Source organism: Balaenoptera physalus (genome assembly GCF_965194825.1).
Source record: "Balaenoptera physalus genome assembly, chromosome: 9".
NCBI classification, from domain to species: Eukaryota; Metazoa; Chordata; class Mammalia; order Artiodactyla; family Balaenopteridae; genus Balaenoptera; species Balaenoptera physalus.
In genome coordinates this window covers 27944712-27971127 of record NC_138888.1, presented here as the reverse complement: position 1 = coordinate 27971127, position 26416 = coordinate 27944712, and the positions used below count along the sequence as shown (strand labels likewise).

Sequence of the window (26416 nt, the reverse complement as noted above, 5' to 3'; positions counted from 1 at the left end):
ATGGAGAACAGTTTGGAGGTTCCTTAAAAAGCTAATAATAGAACTACCATACGACCCAGCAATCGCCCTACTGGGCATATACCCTGAGAAAACCGTAATTCAAAAAGAGTCATGTACCACAATGTTCATTGCAGCTCTATTTACAATAGCCAGGACATGGAAGCAACCTAAGTGTCCGTCGACAGATGAATGGATAAAGAAGATGTGGCACATATATACAATGGAATATTGCTCAGCCATAAAAGGAAACGAAATTGAGTTATTTGTAGTGAGGTGGATGGACCTGGAGTCTGTCATACAGAGTGAAGTAAGTCAGAAATTGAAAAACAAATACCGTATGCTAACACATATGTATATGGAATCTAAAAAAAAAAAAAGGTTCTGAAGAACCTAGGCGCAGGACAGGAATAAAGACGCAGACATAGGGAATGAACTTGAGGACACGGGGAGGGGGAAGGGTAAGCTGGGACAAAGTGAGAGAGTGGCATGGACATATATACACTACCAAATGTAAAGCAGATAGCTAGTGGGAAGGAGCCGCATAGCACAGGGATATCAGCTCGGTGCTTTGTACCACCTAGAGGGGTGGGATAGGGAGGGTGGGAGGGAGACGCAAGAGGGAGGAGATATATGGGGATATATGTATATGTATAGCTGATTCACTTTGTTATAAAGCAGAAACTAACATACCATTGTAAAGCAACCATACTCCAATAAACATGTTAAAAAAAAGAAAAAGAAAAAAGAAAGGCCCATGAAGATTAATGAACTTGCCCAAGGTTACTGAACTAAGAAGTGGTAGAACCGGGTACGAATTCAGCTTTATTTGAATTCAGTGCCTGCATCCTTCATTTTTACGCTTGAACTTCTTCTTCCCAAACTTCCCAAGGGATTACACCGTAAAAGAAACTTACTCATAATTATATTTTAAAATGTTCTAGCTGCCAAATACTGCAGTAGGAGTTTAGGCGCTAAGAATATATCAATATCACTCTTTTTAAGTTTAGAGTCTACCAGGGACGAAACACATAAAACAAGTACTTAAAAATGTCAAATGATTTGATAGGGTTAGGGCTGGTAGTGGAGCAAAAACAGGAAAACTGTTCCAGGGTAGGAAGAGCTGACAAATGACGTAATCAGCGAGGTAAAATGGAGGGGACTGAAAGGAGGGAGGAGAGAAGTATAGGTATGAAGGACCTTAGAGAACATGATATTTTCAAGGAACTTTTATTTTTTAGTATTTTCCACCACTTATTCATGTTTTCAAAAATAGTTCAACTCTTCTTACAAAACAAAGATAAAATAGTACATACTAGACACACATATCACATTTTTCCTCTTATGGCTTTAGCCTACTCCCGCCCCATCAAAAGAGACCAAAAAGAAAAAAAAAAGTCCCAAAACAACTCTGTCTGACCACATTCACAGAAAACGATGCCAGAATATATTGCAGAACAGAAGGATGTGTCATCTGTTTTGTATCCAAAGGTTTCTTCTCCATTTCTCGTACTAGGCGAGTAACCATCATTGAACATGCTGTGTGCCAAATTAAAACATAACTTCAACATATGTCAAATCTCACTAGAGATAGTAACTATAGTAGAAATTGGCATTTTTTCAGCAATATTTTTCTTTAAGTAACAGGTATGTCCAGTGCCAGATCATAGAATGAGAGGAGATAGCATAGTGAGTGAAGTTTAATAGTGAGCAGAGGCCAAATCATGTGGGACCTTGTAAATCGTAAAAAGGATTAAAAAACTAAGTGAAGCTGGTCACCATATGGCAATGTCCTGATGTGTTGCATCTAGAAGGTTATTTTTGTGATATTCCTGCCAAAAATGTATAACCTGAATCTAATGAGGAAATGTTAGACAAAGCCAAATTGAGAGATATCCTTGAAAATAAATGACCTATGTTCTTCAAAAATACCAAGATCATGAGAGTCAAATAAAGACTAAAGAACTGTATTAAATTAAAGAAGATAAAGACATAGGTTAACGATTAAAGACAAATGCAAATTGTGACTCTGGATTGGATCCTGGATCAGGTATGGTGGTTATATATAAGTATTCTTGTTTTTAAGAAATAGCATGAAAGCATTTAGGGATAAAGTGTTATTATGTCTATAACTTATTCTCAAAAAAATCAGAAAAATTATACATACACATATATACACAGAAAGCAAATATGATAAAATATTAATTGGGAGAATCTGAGTGAAAGTATAGGAGAAATCTTTGCACTATTGTATTTTTTCTGTAAGTCTAAAATTATTTCAAACTAAAGTTTTTTTAAAAGATAAATTATTTGAAAGCACTGCTTGGAAGCTCAAATAATCAAGAAGACTTTATTAAGAAACAGCATCAGGGCAACAAATACTAAGGATACAAATATAGTCAGAGTGGCATATACTGATAAGATAAAACAACTTCATTCATTTTTCTCCATGTGTAGGAGACTGTCTTTAACTCTGCTTTTCTAGAGCATTTCTTACATATATAATCTTCAATCTAAATTGGAAGAGAAGTTAAGATATAGATTATATTTTTCTTTCTAAGGTCTAGTATCTCAGTTCTAGGTTCTTCTTTGTGGGTTTTTTTCCCTCTATGTACTCCACACACAAAATCTCCTTTCCACAGGATTGAGTTGTCCTTGAAAGTTTTCTTAGGAAAAGCAAGTCAGAATGCAGTCCACCCCAGTATCTACAAAAGACATACAACAGACTCACATTTTACATTGGGGCTAAAATTGAATGCATTATAGTCAAAACTATCCTAGAGCAACCTTTAAATATCCCATTAAGTAGGGGATCATTGATTTGTATAGTCATTTTTATGCATGGTAAATTTTGACAACCACTGTGCGAACAAAAGGAACAAAATAAAAACTTACATGCAAACATCTGAGCATTCAAATGATTCTGCTTTTAAGATTATCAAATCCTCAGCAGTTTGGGGTGAAGAGGGGGATGAGAGACAAATTTTAGGTGATTCTGCTTGCTGTGGAGTTTATTCCATTTGGTTTAATATTGTCTCTAAAAACATAATATATGTAAATAGATTTGTTTGTTGTAAGGATTAAACAAGAGTAGAGCAATAAATTTTACTTCTAGCCATGATGAAGGAACTGGTATCACAGTAGGCCTCCTGCCATAAGCAACTATAAAACTGGAAAAATATATATGAAATCACTTCTTTTAGATGTTGAACAAAAGGCAGCACAAGACTGTGATCCCTGAAAGAAGGGCAAAAAAATGAGATGAGCCCTGCAATTTTACCAGCTTTCTGCCTGGCATCACTTTCTAGACTGTGGCTCAGGAAAGAGGGAACCCAAACAGAACACCCCAGTCTCCCTGAGCTGAGGAGACAGAGGTCAGAACTCACAGCCAGTGAGGTGGCTGGAATGTGTATGGCAAGGTTCTTGAGGGAAGTGAGCTGTGCAGAGAAGCAGTTCCAGAAATCTGCATAGGGGACCCCTTGAATCTTTGGCTGAATAGTAAGCACTGTATATGCAGGTTGAAACTCCCTGAGGTGGGACAAATATAATGCTAGAAAATAACAAATACTGAAGGGCAGAGAATTGATCTCCCAGAGCTAGACAGAGCAGGTAGATATTTGTGTGCTTACCTGCCAAGATGAAAGGACTTTATGAACAGTGCAGATGCAGTAGAAACTCCAAAAAGGCTAATCTAGTCTAGAGAAAATGTTACTCTTGACCTATTTATCAACAAAGCTTGAAAGAATCAAATTCTACTGCAAGTAAATTAACTGCCTATAGGAACAAAACTCAACACTCTATTAAGGAAAACAATAAAATTCAGTCAACAATAAATCATCTATAATGTCCAGTGTATAATAAAAAAAAATTACTAGACATGCAAATAAGTAGGAAAATGTGACCCATAACCATTATAAGAAATTATTCAATAAAAACAGACCCAGGAATGACACAGAAATTAGTAGACCATGCCTTTACAAGCGCTATTATAAAAATACTCAAGAATTTAAAGGGGAAAAAAAGATTTTAAAAAGAGAAATATGAAATCTCAACAGGGAAATGATAACTATAAAAAAGGGGATACTAGAGGTAAAAAATACAATATCAAAAATTAAAAACTCACCGAATGGGCCTAACCTCACGTTAGATGCTGCAGAAGAAGCTATCAGTAAACTTGAAGATAGAGCAATGGAAATTATCAAAACTAAAGCATGGGAAAAAAAGCAGCTGAAAAATAATAATGGAGTTTCCATAACTTACGGTATAATTTCAAGCAGATCAAGAAGCTCAACAAATTCCAAGCAGAATAAACACAAAGAAGTCCATACCAGGGCATAGCAGGATCCAATCAGGTAAAAGAACTACTATAAGTGATATACATAAGAAATTTATTTTGAGGATTAGACCTTATGCATTGTGGGAGCTCGTTAGCAGTCTCCATAAGGCTGTTGCCTCTGTGCTGGTACTGGGCCTGAAGTCAGCAAGGAAATGTAGACATGAAGTAGAAGAAAGCAAGGATGAACCTTGAAGGAACCTGTGGCAGAAAATTGAAATCTATGAGGAAAAACTAGAACCCACTAGAACAAATAAAACGTGTGTTTATCTCATCCCCTTCGGTTTTGATGATGTGAGTGAATTAAACGCTAAGTTGTCAACTTTTTTTATGAAGATGTACATGACCCGGCCTGGGATTCACAGGATCTGAAAGAACGGCTCTGGTTAGAACTGTAAGCCCTCCTATTGTTCCCCAACACCAGTAAGGTGGACCAGCAGATCAGTAGCTGCACACATGAGCTGCAACATGCCTTGCCCTATGCCAACCTTCAGTGTGTGAAAACTGGCTGTTGCCTCTTTTCCACCTTCCTAACCTCACGCATATCTCTGTTGTGGCCAATGGTAACAGTGAATGTAATTCTGAGAAATGGTTCCAGTTTAGCTAAATTGACGCAAAACAAAACTACCACAGTCCATCCCTTCACAACTTGGCACCCATATATACCTCTTTTAACCATACTTAATTTCCAAATAAATGTAGTAGTAAAAACATCTTTCTCCATAACATAAAAATATCTGATACACAAATAAAATCAGGCTAACACTCTCCCGAAAAGAAGATATAAAATCCCTTTACTCAATTTTTGTTAATGTTCATTTCTCCTCTAGCTCAATCGCATTCCCTCTTTAATATACTCTAACTTAAATCCTGAGACATAAGTTTAGCTACTATTAACACATCTTATATGTTGGAGGGTGAGGGGAGAAAAAATATAGCTGGTTAATAAAAATACAAATTGTTCATATAAAAATAATGAAGAAATACTCAAATATTACAGTCTTCATTTCTGCTATGGGTCACACGTTTTTACTTAGTATTTGTAAGCTTCATTTTGCCACCCATATCCTCTTTGCACCTTGCCTGGTCATAATTCTTCGCCTAGTGGGATAAACCAATTCTTCACCCCTGAAGGGTATAAACCATTAGCAGTTTTGCTATAGTTTTTCACTGACTTTTACCACAGGGCATGGAAGTGCTAAGGTGTGTCCTGAGAGATTTCATGAATTACGGACACACCCCTCCTTACCCTCCTAATGCAGTGGAAACTTCATATCCTGTTGATAGAATCAATCAATCCAGCCAGATTAAAATCCTGCTTCTCTACTCACTGGTTCACTACCATGAGTATTTTTACAGGGCCAAATGACAGTGTCAGATGCCCATTTAATGGAACCATTTCTGTGTCCCCCAGTGGAATCATACTTTTCTTGAGAACTAAGACCTTTAAACCAGAAGAACCAAGTTTGTGGAGATGAGAAGCAATATTTTTGTTGGTGACTCATTAGCAGTTAATAGTGACATGAGCCACTCCTACTTCTCTTCTGATTCCCAGACCTGTGAGTCCTGGCTATGAGAGGAAAAGCACCATAAACTGAACACTGATCCGGACTGTATACCCCATCCTGGATGACATTACTCCAGCCCTTCAAGGTGTTGTCATCCATCTGGCATGGATGCCAGTCTTCAAAAGTCCATTCTGTCAGGTCAGCTGCTTCAGAGTGATGGACAAGATAATAATACAAATGAATTCCATGCACACCAACTAGTGCTGCCCTTCCTTAGCTGTAGAATGATTTCCTTGGCTATGCTGTGTGGAATGTCACTGTGGGAATAAGGCATTCCGTAAGTCCACAGAGGGTGATTTGGCAGAAGCATTGCAGGAAGGAAAGGCAAATCTGTATCCATAGTAAATTCCTCTTCCAGTGAGAACAAAGTATCCACCTTCTAGGATGGAAATAATATAATCTACTTACTGCCCTGTAGCTGGACTGATCCTCCTGGAAATGGTATCATATTGGGGCTCAGTGTTAATCTCTGACAGCAGATTGGGCACTCAGAAGTAGCTGTTGTCAAATCAGCCGTGATGCATGGAAGTGTACGTAGCTTAGCCTGTGCAAAACCTCTTTCCCTGCTGTCCACCACCACTTTGTTTATGAGCCCACTGGACAAAGACAGGGGTAGCTGCAAAAACAGGTTCACTCATGCCTACAGAGTGGATCATCGTGTCCTCTGCTGCTCAAGTGGCTCTTGTGGGAGAAGGTCATGAGAGGTTGTGACCACCAGTTGACCTGCTGCAAGCTGGACCCAGACAATCTGCAGCTCCTCATTCCTTCCCCGTCCTTGGAATGTGCATTCTGCTTGCCTTCCCTGCGCTAGAAGCTGTCCCAAGGACAGAGTCTTGAGAGATAAATGTGTCATTGAGCCCATCTGGACAGTTTACATGACTGAACCTGGTTAAGGCCTCTAGGTAAACTTTTAAGGTTATGGCAGGTGGGTGCAGAGACAAATCTCCTAAGTAAATTCCCTTGTTGATTAAAACTACCACCTCCCAACCTAGAGTGGTCTGCTTCTTTCTTTGGTCTCTCCTTGCTCTCTGTGTCCAGGGGCCGGTTTACAAATCAACAGCTCTTTTGTGAGCATTGATGTGGGATTGAACTATCCTCATGATCTATGCCTAAAGTCTATCCACATACCTCTTCCCAGACCTCACTATTACCAATTTTCCAATCACATTCCTTTTCACTGATGACCATCCAACCAAGCCATTAGCCACAGCCCATTTATCAATATATATCTAGCCATCTCTTTCACACAGAACTTTCCCTAAGGATTAGGAAGTAGGCAAGAATGTGTTCTTTGTTCAGTAAATTCAACATTCTACTAAAAGTTGAAGTCAGTTCTATAAGATGAGCAAAAAAGAAAAGACAGAAAAGAAGTATTCTGATTTCTAATATTAAAAAGGAAGAAGTAAAGCTATCTTTATTCACAGGTAGCATGATCACGTGTGTAGAAAACATTAAATAATCTAAAAAAATACAACTGACACAAGTGATTTAAGCAATGTTGCAGATACAAGGTCAATATAAAAATATCAATTTTATTTCTATATACTAGCAAAGAACAATTGGAAAATAAAAAACAATACTAATTATAACAGCATCAAATAAAATAACATGCTTAAGAATAATAGGTGCAAGATCTGTTACACTGAAACTAAAAATATTGCTGGAAAAATAAAGACCTAAATAAATAGAAATATATACCATGTTCATGAAGAGAAAGACTCAGTATTTTTAAGATGTGAATTGTGTCTAAATTTATCTATAAATTCAAAGTTCCCAAACTAAATCTCAGCAGGGTTCTTTTTTTTTTTTTTTTTGATAGAGGTTGACAAGATGATTCTAAAATTTATGTGGAAATATAAACTACTCAGAATACCCAAAACAATCTTGAAATAAAATAATACTTTGGAGTATTTATACAATTTGATTTCAAAAGTTACTATAATCGAGATTGTGTTACATTGCATAAACAGAGACTTATAGATAGATGAAAGCAAATATTGAATCCAGAAGCAGATCCACATTTACATAGTCACTTGATTTTTCTTTTTTAAACCAAAGTACCAACATTACTTAATAGGGTAAAGAAAGTCTTTTTAACAAATGGTTTTGAAAAAGATAACAACTTACATGAAAACAAAAATACCTCAAACCATACCACACCCCACCCATGAATATTAATTCAAGATAGATCATAGTCCAAAATGTAAAGGATAAAATTCTAAAACTTCTTGAAGAAACAGAGGATTTTTTTTGCAACCCTTGGAGAGAGAAAAATTTCTTAGAGCACAAAATGTTCTAATCATAAGAGGAAAATTTGGTAAAGTGGACTTGATCAAAATTTAAAACTGCTTATCAAAGCTAACATTTAGAAAATAAATATGAAAGCCACAGATTGGGGGAAATATTTGCAACACAACAGACTTTTATTAAAAACCTACAAACACTCCTACAACTCAATAATAAGACAAACAACGCAATAAAAATAAGTAAATGACTTGAATGGATACTTCATAAAGAAAGATATGCACAATTTATAAGCACATTAAAAAGTGATCAGTCCTATTAATCATCAGTGAAGTGTAAATTAAAATGATAATGATATAGGACTACAAATCCACTAAAATGACAAAATTAAAAAGACTGACAATACCAAATGTTGGAGGGGATATGAAGCAACTGAATTGTCATACATTGCTGATAGGACTTGTAAAATGGTATATAACAACTTTGCAAATCTGTCTAGCAGTTTCTCATATACCCTACCGTAAGACCAGCAGTCCTACACTTAGGCATTTATCCAAGAGAAGTATTTTTCTCATGTACATAAAATGACTCCTACAAAAATGTTCCAAGCAAATTTATTCATAAATAAACAGAAACTAGAAACAACTCAAATATCCATGTACAGGAGAATGGATAAAGGAACTGTGGTGTATTCAAACAATATATTGATGTAACTCATCAATTACAAGAACTAGCTCCTGATACTAACAACAACATGAATAAACTTCAAAAAATTATGCTGAGTCAAAGAAGCCAGAGCAAAAGGGTACATACTGTGTGATTCTGCTAATCTATGATTGAAGATATCAGAATAGTGGTACCTGTGGGTAGAGGGCATAGAGGTTGATTGGGAAAAGGCATGAGAGAACATTCTGGGATTATAGCTAGGATTATAGGCTCAATAGAAATTTGAGTTTCATGGTTATATACAATTGTCAAAACTTATCACAATGAATAGGCCTTTCATTTTAATCTTTGTCATTTTACTGTATGTGACTATATTTCTGTGAGGTTTATCATATAATAAGTGCTCAAGTATTTGCTTAATTTGAGACTAAATTATTTTTTATTATGCTCCCATACACAGTTGTGTTTTTTTTTAAGTCGTGAACTATCTTCAGCATCTGTTTCCTGCCTTTCTAAGTCAAAATTTCCTGTCCAGGCCCTGCTAAACAGTTACTATTCTCATGCCCTTGTTTGTTTCAGGACCTCTTAACAGCTTTCACTGAGTTCTTGTGATTGACTAAGTATTCCAGAATAAGGGAAGTTACTAAGATCAGAAAAGTCAGAATGATCCAGAGAATGCATCTGCACAATAACTGTTCAAGTTCACCTGTGCACCAGGTTAAACTGTCTCCTACCAGGCTGAAATTCTAATTTAGGGAATATGTCCATCATTTGCAAAAAAGCTAAGCAAACCTGGCGGGACTATCTAGCATGAATTCTCATTAGTTAGGCAGCTTTATGCATACTAAGATTCCTCTTGCCATGGTTATGTTTGACACCCAGAAGCAGACTCAGAGCCCATCTTCACGTGCTGCTTCCCTGGGCTACAATTTCAGTGACTACTAGTTTATGAGGGGCTGTTAATCTGTCGAACCTAATAATCACTAATACTGCCCATAACATCTGCTGGATGACCTTACCGTTCTTAGTCAACCAATGAATGAAATCAACTCCTAGGACAATAAACAAAAACTGCAATACTTCAATAAAAGATAGTGAGAGAAATTAAAAAATCTGAATTTTTAAAAGAACGGAACAAAACAAAAACCAAAAAACAAATTTAAGAAACAAAAAGAGAAACAGGATGAGAAGGAAAACACATGCATATTTATTATGAAGCACATAATGTCCCCTCAATCTCTGTTCTTACAAGATGCCTTTGAATAGTTGCATTGAATTTTTCTTTAAAACACATAACTCTATTATCCACACTGAGAAATAATTTAAGCCTTCAGAACACACTTCCATGATTTGACTGCTTTCATTCAGAAAATTCTCTCAATAACGAAGAATAACATCTTTCACAAAGAATCAAGTTCACTAATAATCTAGTGAGTAAGAAACTATTTAAATCCTAGCTTTATGTTCTCTCATAAGCCTTTCAGTATGCCATGATTTTTCGTGCTACAGTTTTGAGTTTTCAAAAATTCCTGATTCATTCATTTAAATTAGTTTGAAATATCTGTAAACCCTGAAGCTACTCCATACAGTAATATGGAGAATATTCTTACAGATTGCCTCCTGACCAAACTTAGTATAAACTAGGTATTTGCTATTTTAAAAAAATAGATTGAATTTACTAGGTGGGAGATTTCCATTAGGAAATAGAATGAATCATTTTCCGAAGGTCCTCAGGTTTTTTTTCACTTTCTGATGTACAAATGACCTTGAAGTGTGGTCTTCTTTCTGTTGTGTCTGTCATTTTGACAACTTTATCTGGTGGTATTGCATTCATCTATAGATCCACTAAGCTATAGATACTCCTATCTTCTCCCTTCCATTTGTTCATTAATCTGACAAATAGTTACTGAGAGCTTACTGCTGCAAGCACTGGTGACACAGCTGTGAACAAGACAGATGTAGCCCCACCCCAGTGGAGCTTAGAGCCTCTTGTCACACAAGGCATTATACAAATGATTCTTTAATTGCAAATATGACAAATATCCTGAAAAAAAAGCAAAGATACGCCTGAGAGTGTATTATTATAAGAGTACAAATTAACCTGGTTGGAGGTGGAAATGGCACTTTATCAAGGTCTCTTCTAGTACCAGTAATTAGTTTGAATTTGGCAGGTATACTATTTCCAGGTATAGTTACTTTGTGACAGCCTTGTCACTTTTTGGTCACATTGGCTCCAGTCCATCTGCTGGTGTTGAACAAATACCATATTGATTTGATACTTTTGCTCAGTATGGCAATGAACTAGTTTTTATTGGTTGAATTACAATTATTTACAATTTGATTGAAAATTTCATCTACCATTTATTTTAAATTTATTTATTTATTTATTTATTTTTTGCTGCATTGGGTCTTTGTTGCTGCGCTCCGTCTTTCTCTAGTTGGGGCGAGCGGGGCTACTCTTCATTGTGGTGCACAGACTTCTCATTGCAGTGGCTTCTCTTTGTTTTGGAGCATGGGCTCTAGGTGCGTGGGCTTCAGTAGGTGTGGCACGTGGGCTCAGTAGTTGTGGCCCACAGGCTCTAGAGAGCAGGTTCAGTAGTGTGGCACATGGGCTTAGTTGCTCCGCGGCATGTGGGATCTTCCCGGACCAGGGCTCGAACCCGTGTCCCCTGCATTGGCAGGAGGATTCTTAACCACTGCACCACCACGGAAGTCCCTCATCTACAATTTTTTAGGCTTGTTTCTCCACTAATTAAGTACAAAATTAATCCTTATTTTCTGACTCAAGAAAAAGTCCAGAGATAAAATACATAATTATTAAACATTAATTCCTCAAAGACAGTATTTTGTGACCTTAGGAAAATTATATTTCTTCATTCTTCGGTGGAAAACAGTGGGAAAAAAATTAGTTCTTTATTGCATAAGATGCTAAAGATTGATACAGTTCTGAGTTTTATAACAACCAAATAATTTATATGTTTTCTTTTTTTTTAAAATATATTTAATGATTTATTTATGATGATTAAAGCCATTATATTAGTTTGTTGTCTTTTTTTTTTTTTAATGTGATGATCCATTTATTTATTTATTTATTTATGGCTGTGTTGGGTTTTCGTTTCTGTGCGAGGGCTTTCTCTAGTTGCGGCAAGCGGGGGCCACTCTTCATCGCGGTGCGCGGGCCTCTCACTATCGCGGCCTCTCGTTGCGGAGCACAAGCTCCAGACGCGCAGACTCAGTAATTGTGGCTCACGGGCCTAGTTGCTCCGTGGCATGTGGGATCTTCCCGGACCAGGACTCGAACCCGTGTCCCCTGCATTGGCAGGCAGACTCTCAACCACTGCGCCACCAGGGAAGCCTATATGTTTTCTTATGAAACAAAAAAATCATTACTCTTGCAAGCTTTGTTCGTGTCTCTTAGGTACAAATTATACTGCAAGTGCAATTGTTACTTAATTTGCTCAATTTTATTGACCTAATCATATAACTATATTGCTTAACTACGGAACTATATAGTTAATATTGCTTAACTATAAATAATTTAAGAAATATCAGAAAGCAAGATTCTTGTTTATAAACTGTCTAGAACTCATGAACGTTTTTTCTTTACTTTCAATTTCTTAGCAATTTTTACAGATCTATATATGATAATGAACAGTCTTGCTACACCTTATCTGGAAGTTAAAAACTATGCCAGATCTTGAATGTCATTGCTGAGATATTCCTAGATAAGTTTTAAGTTGGTTTTAATGAGATTTCAACTGTCATGTTCATTTTACAGTGGTATTTCACAGATAAAAACCCGAAGCAAAAAGTGATCACAGTTTTGAATACCCCAATATAGAAATTTATTTTGGAAAACTTAAAGTTGTATTTTCTTTATTTTGTGCATTGCCCAATTTACAAATAACTAGCTAAACGTTTTTCAAGAAAATAGGTTCGTCATTGTATTAGTTTTCTTGGGCTACAATAACAAAATATCGTAGACTAAGTGTTTTAAACAACAAAAATTTATTTTTTCCTAGTTCTGGAGAGTGGAAGTCCAAGATCAAGGTGCCAGCGTGATTGGTGTCTGGTAAGTCCTCTCCCCTTGGGATGCCAGATGGCAGCCTTCTCACAGGTATTCACATGGCCGTCCTTTGTTGCATGTGTATGGGGAGAGAGCAAAGAGTGTGAGCTCTCTGATGGCTCTTCTTATAAAACCCTAGTCCTATTGGATCAAGGCCCCAGTCTTACAACCTCATTTAACCTTAATTCCTTCCTTATGAGTCTCCATCTCCAAATACACCCAAACTTGGGGTTAAGGCTTCAATATATGAATTGAGGTGGGGGAACACAAGCATTCGGTCAATAATGGTCATGAAAATGTCAGTTTGGTTTAGCTCCAAAATCAGTAATGCATTGCTTTACTTAACAGGAATGAGCCAACCTCTGATTCTCAAAGCTCAGGCTCTCATCAGGTCATTGGATCAAACAGAAATAATTTCATGTTCAAGATATTATATAAAAATGATATAAACTGAATATCCTAGTAAGCTATTGATAAGCTTACCTTATTAACAGTACTCATAAAAAGATATTTTATTAACTTTTGTGTAATGTTCAATGTATTAGGGATTGCTATTAACAAAAGTATAATGATGTGCTACCAATAAGCCATATTGTTTTAGAACTATATCGCTCACTCTTCCGGAGGAAGAGCAAAAAGAAGCAGCACTGTATAAAAAATTAGCATTTCCTAAATGAAATAGTGATTGAAGCAATTTTATAGGTATAACAAAAGAAAAGTTGTTAAATGAGGAAGATAGATTCGGGTGTGAATTAACTTCCATTTCAGCTTTTGCTTTCATTATAGAGTGCTAGCATAACTACCATAGGATAGAGTACCGAGGAAGCAGAAGCCTCAAAAAGTGAGAACTTAGATGTCCAAACATGAAAGACAAAAACAAGCCTGAAAAATAGTGCCCTCGAAAAAATTAGAACTACACAGAGATGCTTTCCAAAGTTAAAATTTCTGTGGTGGAATAAGCACCTCATTCTCATGAAAATGATAACTTCTTAGAATGGATACCAAAAAAAATAGCAACCGGGTATAGCTGGATCGCTGCCTGATTTTCAGTGCAAGAGTTCTGATGTTTTTCAACTGAGAGGCCACTTGTCCTTAAGTTTTACAGAGAAAGACCCCTCAGCTCTGGTGGACCCCTCACCTACTTGTCTGTGTGTACATTCTTGGTGTAGCTCTGTTCTATAACTGAGTGCTGCATACAAAGTCATATAACTCCCCTAGGAAAGGGGGCATGAGAAAAGATAAAAGGGAAGCCAAGGAGAAGGCCACCTGACAAGTAGAACATCACTTAGGGCCCCGCTCAGTGGGATTTCACAGTGCGTGTTGACACAGGACCAAATTAGCTAAGCAGATAATTTAGGCATCAAAGGGACATAAATCAAGAGGATAAAGTGGTTAAAGTCGAGCTTTAAAAAACTGAGACATTTCCTTGCTAATGAAATATTTTCTAACAGGTAAAGGATATTATTATTATATATATTTTTTAATGATACTCATTATGAGGTGTTTCCATGACCTGGACTGCCAGTCTGATAAAACTTTAGTGACAGAGCCAGTGTTGGTGTTTTTGGTTTGTTTCTTAAATAGAGCGTCAGTTAAGTAGATCTGGAGAAAAGAGAGCTGCAGAAAAGTCATTAGCGATTTGATCCAGCCTTCAAATATCAGCTCTTGAAGTAAAAAATAAATTTCTAAACTGTAGTTATTAACCAAATTATAAGTTATAAGAGTGTCATTACATATGAAAAAGTGTTTCATCTTTCCTGCAAAAAAGTCATAAAAATGAATAGAATGAATAAAACACAGTCTTCAAAAAGTATTCACTAGTATGCTAGTATGTCATTTAACATAATTTATTCAAAATTTTAGAATCTTTAACCTGAATATAGGAATATTGAAAAGTTTATGAGAAACTCAATAGGAAAGATGAAACTCATAAATCAAGGCAGACGTATTGCAGCCTCCTACACCGTGCTTGTCACATAATAGTTTCCCTGTAAAGATTTGTTGACACGCCGACTGCTTGGCTTGAAGACCATAATAGTACAGCATAAATTTTTTATGAGGTGCTTTCTAAATATCTTGCATTTATCTTCTAAATGTAACTTTTGCTATATGGTAGGACTGACTCTGCCCTTTATCGTGTTGTAACTAACAGACACAACCTGGAGTTATTAGCTTTGCTTTGCTTCGCTTTCTATATTTTCTTTTAAATCTTTATGAGGAATAGCACAGGAACTGTAACGTTTACATTTCACATCCTCTCAGCCCATCGTATGTTAAAAGAGGGTGGAGCAGGAGCCATAGGAAGTTTCACGAAGTGTGCCTCAGCTCAGGGCCAGAATTCGTGTTCAGACTTTGCTGGGGATGAGAGGCAGGTCAAAGCTGTGGGAAACAAATGAGAAGGTCAGAGATCAAGAGATCCGTGTGAAGAAGGCTGCAAGGCTTCTTGATCTGGAGGCAGAAAGGTGTGGGTTAGGGTCCTGGTTCTGCCACTTAAGCTAAACGCGTCTCCGTTTCTTCATTGACGAAGAGGAACTGCCAGTGAGTGTGAAGGTTAGAGGCGATGTGGTTAGGTTCTGAATATAGTAGGAGCTCAAAAATGTTATTTTTATTATTCCAAAGAACATTTGATATAAGAATGTAATAATAGATGTCATCTAGGAAATGTAGGGGATTCTGGGCAGGTTATGGTCTAAACCCCACTCCCAAAGCTCATTCATGAGCAAATCACGGTGGGGCTGAAGAAAGCTGGGAGCTCTTGAGGTCTTGGGCTTCAGGGGAGTCGTGGAGAGCTGTTCTCCCACAGGTTCTACGAAACTGGCCAGGGAGCTGTTGCCCTCAGTGTCTGCTGAGTAAGGCCCAGACCCAAACGGGATGGCTCTCTGTGACCTGTGACAGCAACACCTACCGGATGGTTCTCAGCACTTCAGGCGCCTGAGGTGGTAGCAGTCCAGACCCCTGGGACACTGTAATTTTCATTTCTGTCTGGGAGTGGGGAGAAAAGAGTACAGAAGGGACAGGCAGACTCTTCGCCCTCTAGTGAGCTTACTCTCTCAGCCCTGCCATCTCTAGCTTCCTCCATCCCGGCACCCCTCCTCCACTGACTCTGCAGACCTCCTGAATCTGGCAAAGGGACTCATGAAAGATTCTCATTGCTGATGCCCTAAACCCCACCTCTGGCTGCCAGCCATCCTCTGTCTCTCTAGAATTGGAACTTTTGCAATCTCCATCTAGAGGATTACTTTAAACATGGAAATTAGGTTAGTTGCCCATGTGGCAGGTTTAAGTAGGACACTTACCAATGGACAAAGCCCTCATTTCCACCTTCAGCAGGTACATGTGTTGCTTGTTGCACAATTCAGAATATCTGAACTTGTAGTTTAAAACTGTTTGGTGGTGCTGGAGTTCGCTCGCAGGTAGCGTGCTCTGGAGTCTACGTTCTCATTTTCATACTGTACCACTTCCCTCTTACTCGGGTGGATTAGAGGGGCTGGGGGGCTGGGGCGAAAGAAGCTAAAAAGGTGGGTTAAAGTTGTATAGAGTCTTGAAAACTAAACCAAGGAATTCCCATCTTACCATGTAGGCAGTCTGAAGTCAAAGAGATGAAACAAAGTGGTATTTGAGGAAAATTAATCTGATAGCAGAACGCAGGATTTAATAGAAGGAGGAAGATATTTAAAGCATGAGAGAATGTCTAAGAGGGTACTAAATTAATCTAGGGGTGACAGGATGGAAACTCAGCCTGGGAGGTAAGATGGGAATTAAAAGGAACCGATGAATGTGAACAAGGAAACATTGACTGACTGGAGTGGGAAGTAAAAATAATGACTCTGATTTTACGGCTAGATAATAAGGAGAACTACTAAAAGAAAAACAAATAAATCAACAAACAGCAACAACAACAACAACAAAAATAGGTAACTGAGAAGCTGTGGTTAATGAATTATTTAATCTGAACCTAAAATTTATATTCCTCAGTTTAAACTTCCTCTTGTGTTATCGTCAGTGTAAACATTGCTGTTTAAATCCCATTAACTGCTTACCCTTTAAGCTAAACGATCCTGATATTATTATTTTTCTCATCCCCCATTTCCCAAATACATATTCATATATAGGCTTATTATGGGGCAGAATTAACATGCTGTACTCTCTGCCACCTCTCTGTAAGGGGAAGCACAAAAAGGGATTCTGGAGAGAAAAATGGTAGCTCTCCCTTACTGAACTCTTATTATGTACCTACCTCTGTGCTGAACTTCTTTATATATATCATCTATTTAATGCCCACAGCAACGTTATGAGATAGGCACTACTATTATTGCATTTTACAAGTGAGAAGGCTGAGGCTTAGAGGAGTATAGGAACTTCCTCAAGGTCAAAGGAGCCAAAAGTGACAAGCCAATAGTGTATCCCTTGTCTGTCTCCTCAGAGCCCATACTCCTAGCCACTGTTAATAACGGAATATGATCGATGGTTCTAAATTCATTTGGAAAAAAATCTTCTAACTGAAAGGAAAAGTCTGACATTCTTTTTTATATAATGGCTTATTTATTTCTATAGTTTACCTGTCAAATAAGAATGTTGCAGTGGTTTTATTTCAGACTTGTGTGTGAGGAAGACTATCACCACACATTAATGTACTAGAACATGGATGTAACATATTTCCTATGAAAGAGAATTTGATATGATTTAGAAAATCTTGCACCCCATCCAATAATTTATCTTTTTAGCCCAGGTGTAAACATAAAGTATTTTCAAGGTGTACACTTATGAACAGAATGTCAATGTATGACCTACCCCATGAAGAGGTCTGACTATATAAAACAATTACTATATGCCCAATTAAAGAAGTTTTAAAAAGACCATGTAAATCAGAAATCCGAGTGTATAGAGGTCAGTAATTTAAAGACAGCATCTCCAAAGTATAGGGATTGCTTCGGTTGATGATTTTCATGTTATCATTAATCAACTCATCATTTGAAAAACCCTCACAAGGGAATTGCTGGAAGAGCAGGTATTCACATTTAATTTCTTCTAAAACATCTTCCCTAGTTTCAGACACATTTTTCAAATCTGGCATTCAAAGTTGCTACTACTTTGGAATAGCAGTAACAACAGGCTTACGAGGACCCTAAGTGGCACTTATTCAGTGGAGTAATTGGAAGCTGCAATGTTTATGCAAATCAGTGTCCCTCCAAGGGAAGAATGAGAGATCTGCCCTGAAACTGCAGCTGTGAAAAGCTGGTGCTAAATGGAGAGGAGACTAGAAGATAAAGAATGGGAAATAAGGTAGAAATAACTAACAAAGATGACTGTATACAGCTGTAATGTAACGGTGTTCAGGGTGGATAGTCAAGTGTTTGTGTGTGTAGCAAGTACCCATCTCAACCTACAAAACAAAGTGAAGATGAAATGTATTTTTGTTTTTCTATAAAGTACCTTTTAATTTAATTTATTGTGAACTGTCATTCTACCAAGACAGAGCATGGTCATATGCCTCAGCAGAAAAAGCACTCCAGATGCCATGTCTACAAGTCCTCACACTCACTGGGCCATCAGTTTTTCACTTCCTACCTCATCAGTGACTTTGAACTTTCTTTTATTCATATTCTGTTATTTGTTAACACTCTCTTACAAGTGATTTTCAAATAATCAAAAATACATTCAAGGAAAAGTTTATTTGATTCATTTGCAAGGCAGAGTCTGTGGATTTCTTTCTGCTGGTCCCCTTTGCACTTTCAGTGGAACAAACAGTGCAATTTTTATCCTTTCCATTTTTAGAGCTGCAGCTGTAAAAGTAATTAATGGCTAAAGAAACTCTAGCACATCCTGCAGAAGGCCATTCTGCATTCAGCACGAGCTGTGAAACCAAAGCCGCCGCCTCTACATGCCAGTAGACCTCAAGAGAGCATCCTGGCGAATGCCAAAGGACTCCTATCTTAATCTTGGAACCTCCGAAGCACCCTGATTTATTTTGGCCACTGACACCCATAAAGGAAAACTTGTATCAACAGGTGTTTTCATTACTATTTCAAATGATTACTTCGGTGCATGTAAAAAATTTGTTGTAATCTCTGGAAGTTGACAGTGATGACCTCAGACTTTCTTTGCATTATTAGTTAAGAAATGAGGATAGTCACAAATTTTATAAAAGGATGTGCATTTCCCTGTGATTATTTTTTCTTTTCCTTTTCAATCTCTGATTTTTTCTTTTTGTCTCCCTACCTTCTTTCTAAATACACTTGTGCCAAAACATGCCTGCAGTTAGGTAATTTCAGATATAATGATGAAACCAGCAAGGTGTACTCTCTGCATAGGCAGTGGACCTGATGTGGAATTGAAATCAGATGAGCTGGCTTCCAGGCCTGGCAAGGCTCTTACTACCTGTGACCTTGGGTAAATTGCTTGACCCTCTGGATTCTCAGTTTTCTGATCCATAAAAAAGGATAACAACACCTGCTTGGTTTACTTCACAGTGTCCTTGAGAGATAATGAATGTGAAAGTGGTTTATAAACTGTGACATTCTATAGAAGCACAAGGAGCGATGGTGTTGTCGATTCTTTTTTTTTTTTTTTTTGGCCACACAGGGTGACCTGTGGAATCTTAGTTCCCCAACCAGGGATGGAACCGGGCTCCATGCAGTGAAAGTGTGGAGTGTTAACCACTGGATTTTGACAGAACAAGACTCTCCACAAACAGTGGTGAGAGAAAGGAGTCAGTCGAGATTCCTTTGTTCCATCTCATTGACTCATCTAGTAACACTGAGGCAAGGACTCTACGCTGCATTTTCCCTGGTGTACGGGAGAGCACACGTTTATCAAATAGAGAAGGAAGATGAGCCTTCTGAACTCCTTCTTGTTTCTGCCCCTGGAGCCGAGCCAAGCTGCATCTCCAGAGGAGGTTACTGCTCTAAGAACACTCTGCCTCAGCTCTGCCGCTGCTCCTCTGCAATGCTCAGCAAAGTGATGTTCACTTGTTACGGCTGTTGCTCCACCCTTGGGAGAATACCCAGGGGATGTGGATGCCCCCAAGGCAGCCCACAGGAGGCTGGACCAGAAAGTGCAGGGTCACCATGCACCCAGGTGCCAGCATGCAGATCTCTTCTCCACCATATACACCTTCAGTGGCCTCTCCTGCTAATGTCCGCTATTTGACGTTTGAGAAAGATGGGGCTATGTTTTGTTAGTCTTTTATTCACCGTTGTAAAAAGATAAGCTAACATTTACCCAATGGGAATTGGATAAAATTGGAAAAATTATGACTGAACTATAGACCCGGGGCCTAAAATTATTCTGACTGTGACCAAGTAAAAACATTAAAAATTGAAAAAACATTGAAGATATTTGTGAAGATTCATTTTAGGTTTATTTTTTCCCTCTCTTACTCAGATTTGACTGTGAGAAGAATTGAAGAACCCTGTAAAAACTGTAAAAATGCCTCTGCTAAACTGTAAATAATAGTATTCACTTAACAAAAGTGTCTTACTTTTTGTAATGTCTCTAAAACAGCAGTTCTCAAACTTCTTGGCCTTGGAATCTCTTTTAAATGCATTAATTATTTAGTACACCAAAGGGCTTTTGTTTATGAGGATTATATCAATAAGTATTTACTATATTAGAAGTTAAACTTGAGAAGTTTCTAAATATTTGTTTCTTTATTGACTCAAAATTAGCAAAAATAAACCTACTACTTGTTAACTTCAGAGCACTGACATCATCATATGTCATGTAGCTACTGAAAACCTCAACTGTACATTCATGAGGGAATGAGAGTGAGAAAGGCAAATAATTTATTTGTATTTGCTTTTTGATAACCACTTTAAGAACTTACCTTCTGAAGTATTTTGATTTTCCTAAAAAGGTATCAAACCCAAATAAGGAACTGCAATGTATTATTTTGTTTTTAAAGAAACAAAATAATTTTTACAAATTCTATTTTAGTATAGTTGATTTACAATATTAGTTTCAGGTGTATAACATAAATTTTTATAGATTATACACCATTTAAAGTTATTACAAAATAATGGCTATATTTCCCTGTGCTGTATAATATATCCTTTTTGCTTATTTTTTTTTTATAAATATAGTTTGCATCTGTTAATCCCATACCCCTTTCTTGCCCACCCCTTCCCTCTCCCCACTGGCAACCACTAGTTTGTTCTCAATATCTGTGAGTCTGTTTCTGTTTTGATATATACATTCGTTTGTGTTATTTTTTTAGATTCCACATATAGGTGATAACATAGACTATTTTTTTCTCTGTTTAACTTATTTCACTAAGCATAATATCCTCTAGGTCCATCCACGTTGTTGCAAATGGCAAAATTTCATTCTTTTTTATGGCTGAGTAATAATCCTATATATGTATATCACATCTTTTTTATCATCTGTTGATGGACACTTAGGTAGCTTTCAGATCTTGGCTATTATAAATAATGCTGCTAGGAACATTGGGGTGCATGTATCTTTTCGAACTAGTGTTTTTGTTTTCTTCGGAAATATACTCAGCAGTGGAATTGCTGGATCATATGGCAGTTTTATTTTTAGTTTTTTGAGGAACCTCCATGCTGTTTTCCATAGTGGCTGCACCAGTTTACATTCCCACCAATAGAGTATTAGGGTTCCCTTTTCTCCATCCTTGCCAACATTTGTTATTTATAGACTTTTTGATGAAAGCCATTTTGACAGGTGTGAGGTGATATCTCATTGTGGTTTTGATATGCATTTCTCTGATGATAAGCAACATTGAGCATCTTTTCATGTATGTGCCTGTTGGCCATCTGTATGTCTTCTTTGGAAAAATGTCTATTCAGATCTTCTGCCCATTTCTAAATTGGATTGTTTGGGGGTTTTTTACATTGACTTGTATGAGATGTTTATGTGTTTTGGATATTAACCCCTTATTAGTCAATATATTTGCAAATATTTTCTCCCATTCAGTATGTTGTCTTCTCACTTTGTTGATGATTTCCTTTGCTGTGCAAAAGATTTTAACTTTATTAGGTCCTATTTGTTTATTTTTGCTTTTGTTTCTTTTGCCTTAGGAGACATATCCTAAAAAATATTGCCATGATTTATGTCAAAGACTCTACCACCTGTGGTCACTTCTGGGAGCTTTATTGTGTCTGGTCTTACACTTAGGTCTTTAATCCATTTTGAGTTTACTTCTGTATATGCTGTGAGAAAATGTTCTAATTTCATTCTTTCACATGTACCTGTCCAGTTTTCCCAGCACCACTTATTGAATAGACTGTTTTTTCTCCATTGTATATTCTTGCTTCTATTGTCATAGATTAATTGACCATGGGTGTGTGGGTTTATTTCTGGGCTTTCTAGTCTGTTCCTCTGATCTATAGTCTGTTTTTAATGGCAGTACCATACAGTTTTGACTACTGTAGCTTTGTAGTATAGTCTGAAGTCAGAAAGCATGACATCTCTAGCTTTGTTCTTTTTTCTCAAGAGAGAAATAAAATAATTTTTAAGTTAGTTCATTGATCTTAAAAAAGTATTTTGCATTTTTAAAACTGGGGGCAATGATGTTTGAAGCCCCATCCTGCCACCAACTGATTGAGTGATGTTGGGCAAGATATTTAAGCTTCCCAGACACAGTGTCCTTATCTGTAGAATGAAAATGGTAAAAATATACCTACCTGTTGGGATTGTTGTAATGAAAAAAGTGACTCTGTACATATATGTGCATCACAGTTCCCCAGACATACAGAAAGAGAGAGACAGAGAAGAGATATATTTTATTTTAAGGAATTGGCTCATGTGATTATAGAGGCTGGCAAGTCCAATATCTGTAGGGTGGACCATCTGGCTGGATATCCAGGGAAAAGTCAGTGCCACAGATCTGTCTAAAAACCATCATGCTGGAGACCCAAGGAAGAGCCAGTGTTACAGTTCAAGTCCAAAGGCCATCTGCTGACTGAATTCCCACTTGCTCTGGGGAGGTCAGTCTTTTGTTGTAATCAGACGTTCAGTTGGTTGGATGAGACCCACCCACATTAATGGAGGGAAACCTGCTTTACTCAAAGTTCAGCAATTTAAGTGTTCATCTTATCCTAAAACATCCTCACAGAAACATCCAAAATAATGTTTGATCACATATGTAGGCACTGTGGCCCAACCAAGTTGACACGTAAAATTAACCACTTCAATATACAAAGCACTTTGAATCATTTCTAGCATATGCAGACTCTCAACAAATGTTAGTTATTATGTATGTTAGTATTGTATTCAATTATTGTTTGATTTTCTTTTTATTTTTTTAACATCTTTATTGAAGGATAATTGTTTTACAATGCTGTGTTAGTTTCTGCTTTATAACAAAGTGAATCAGCTATACATATACATATATCCCCATATCTCTTCCCTCTTACATCTCCCTCCCTCCCACCCTCCCTATCCCACCCCTCTAGGTGGTCACAAAGCACCAAGCTAATCTCCCTGTACTATGCGACTGCTTCCCACTAGCTATCTATTTTACGTTTGGTAGTGTATGTAGTATATGTCCATGCCACTCTCTCACTTTGTCCTAGATTACCCTTCCCCCTCCCTGTATCCTCAAGTCCTTTTTTTTTTTTTTTTTTTTAGATTCCATATATATGTGTTAGCATACAGTATTTGTTTTTCTCTTTCTGACTTACTTCACTCTGTATGACAGTCTCTAGGTTCATCCACCTCACTACAAATAACTCAGTTTCGTTCCTTTTTATGGCTGAGTAATATTCCATTGTATATATGTGCCACATCTTCTTTATCCATTCATCTGTTGATGGACACTTATGTTACTTCCATGTCCTGGCTATTGTAAATAGAGCTGCAATGGACATTTTGGTACATGACTCTTTCTGAATTATGGTTTTCTCAGGGTATATGCCCAGTAATGGGATTGCTGGGTCATATGGTAGTTCTATTTTTAGTTTTTTAAGGAACGTCCGTACTGTTCCCCATAGTGGCTGTATCAATTTATATTCCCATCAACAGTGCAAGAGGGTTCCCTTTTCGCCACACCCTCTCCGCATTTATTGTTTGTAGATTTTTTGATGATGGCCATTCTGACCGGTGTGAGATGATATCTCATTGTAGTTTTGATTTGCATTTCTCTAATGATTAATGATGTTGAGCATTCTTTCATGTGTCTGTTGGCAATCTGTATATCTTTTTGTAGAAATGTCTATTTAGGTCTTTTGCCCATTTTTGGATTGGGTTGCTTGTTTTTTTTTATATAGAGCTGCATGAGCTGCTTGTAAATTTTGGAGAATAGTCCTTTGTCAGTTGCTTCATTTGCAGATATTTTCTCCATTCTGATGGTTGTCTTTTTGTCTTGTTTATGGTTTCCTTTGCTGTGCAAAAGCTTTTAAGTTTCATTAGGTCCCATTTATTTATTTTTGTTTTTATTTCCATTTCTCTATGAGGTGGGTCAAAAAGGATCTTGCAGTGGTTTATGTCATAGAGTGTTCTGCCTATGTTTTCCTCTAAGAGTTTGATAGTGTCTGGCCTTACATTTAGGTCTTTAATCCATTTTGAGTTTATTTTTGTGTATGGTGTTAGGGAGTGTTCTAATTTCATACATTGACATGTACCTGTCCAGTTTTCCCAGCACCACTTATTGAAGAGGCTGTCTTTTCTCCACTGTATATGCTTGCCTCCTTTATCAAAGATAAGGTGACCATATATGTGTGGGTTTATCTCTGGGCTTTCTATCCTGTTCCATTGATCTATATTTCTGTTTCTGTGCCAGTACCATTCTGTCTTGATTACTGTAGCTTTGTAGTATAGTCTGAAGTCCGGAAGCCTGATTCCTCCAGCTCCGTTTTTCTTTCTCAAGATTGCTTTGGCTATTCGGGGTCTTTTGTGTTTCCATGCAAATTGTGAAATTTTTTGTTCTAGATCTGTGAAAAATGCCATTGGTAGTTTAATAGGGATTGCATTGAATCTGTAGATTGCTTTGGGTAGTATAGTCATTTTCACAATGTTGATTCTTCCAATCCAAGAACATGGTATATCTCTCCATCTATTTGTATCATCTTTAATTTCTTTCATCAGTGTCTTATAGTTTTCTGCATACAGGTCTTTTGTCTCCTTAGGTAGGTTTATTCCTAGATATTTTATTCTTTTTGTTGCAATGGTAAATGGGAGTGTTTTCTTAATTTCACTTTCAGATTTTTCATCATTAGTGTATAGGAATGCAAGAGATTTCTGTGCATTAATTTTGTATCCTGCTACTTTACCCAATTCATTGATTAGCTCTAGTAGTTTTCTGGTAGCATCTTTAGGATTGTCTATGTATAGTATCATGTCATCTGCAAACAGTGACAGCTTTACTTCTTCTTTTCCGATTCGGATTCCTTTTATTTCACATTTCTTCAAAAATGTGTATTCTGTTGTTTTTGGATGGAATGTCCTATAAATATCAATTAAGTCCATCTTGTTTAATGTATCATTTAAAGCTTGTGTTTCCTTATTTATTTTCATTATGGATGATCTGTCCATTGGTGAAAGTGGGGTGTTAAAGTCCCCTACTATGATTGTGTTACTGTCATTTTCCCGTTTTATGGCTGTTAGTATTTGCCTTATGTATTGAGGTGCTCCTATGTTGGGTGCATAAATATTTACAATTCTTATATCTTCTTCTTGGATTGATCCCTTGATCATTATGTAGTGTCCTTCTTTTTCTCTTGTAATAGTCTTTGTTTTAAAGTCTATTTTGTGTGATATGAGAATATCTACTCCAGCTTTCTTTTGATTTCCATTTGCATGGAATATCTTTTTCCATGCCCTCACTTTCAGTCTGTATGTGTCCCTAGGTCTGAAGTGGGTCTCTTGTAGACAGCATATGTACGGGTCTTGTTTTTGTATCCTTTCAGCCAGTCTGTGTCTTTTGGTTGGAGCATTTAATGATTTTACATTTAAGATAATTATCGATATGTATGTTCCCATTACCATTTTCTTAGTTGTTTTGGGTTTATTATTGTAGGTCTTTTCCTTCTCTGTGTTTCCTGCCTAGAGAAGTTCCTTTAGTATTTGTTATAAAGCTGGTTTGGTGGTGCTGAATTCTCTTAGCTTTTGCTTGTCTGTAAAGGTTTTAATTTCCCCGTCAAATGTGAATGAGATCCTTGCTGGGTAGAGTAATCTTGGTTTTAGGTTTTTCTCCTTCATCACTTTAAATGTGTCCTGCCACTCCATTCCGGCTTGCAGAGTTTCTGCTGAATGATCAGCTGTTAACCTTATGGGGATTCCCTTGTGTGTTATTTGTTGTTTTTCCCTTGCTGCTTTTAATATTTGTTCTTTGTATTTAATTTTTGATAGTTTGATTAATATGTGTCTTGGTGTGTTTCTCCTTGGATTTATCCTGTATGGGACTCTCTGTGCTTCCTAGACTTGATTAACTATTTCCTTTCCCATGTTAGGGAAGTTTTCAACTATAATCTTTTCAGATATGTTCTCAGTCCCTTTCTTTTCTCTTCTTCCTCTGTGACCCCTATAATTCAAATGTTGGTGCATTTAATGTTGTCCCAGAGGTCTCTGAGACTGTCCTCAATT

At 37.1% G+C, this 26416-nt stretch overlaps 1 protein-coding gene across 1 annotated transcript in view; it reads left to right on the top strand.

The window, feature by feature from the left end:
* PDE7B (phosphodiesterase 7B) overlaps positions 1-26416 on the top strand; it is a gene marked incomplete at its 3' end in the record, with an annotated part of 632720 nt that overhangs the window by 228864 nt on the left and 377440 nt on the right. The window contains exon 5 of the mRNA XM_082474733.1: positions 12831-12880. Within this exon, the coding sequence (XP_082330859.1) occupies positions 12831-12880 (50 nt within the window). The remainder of the gene's footprint in view (positions 1-12830; positions 12881-26416) is intronic.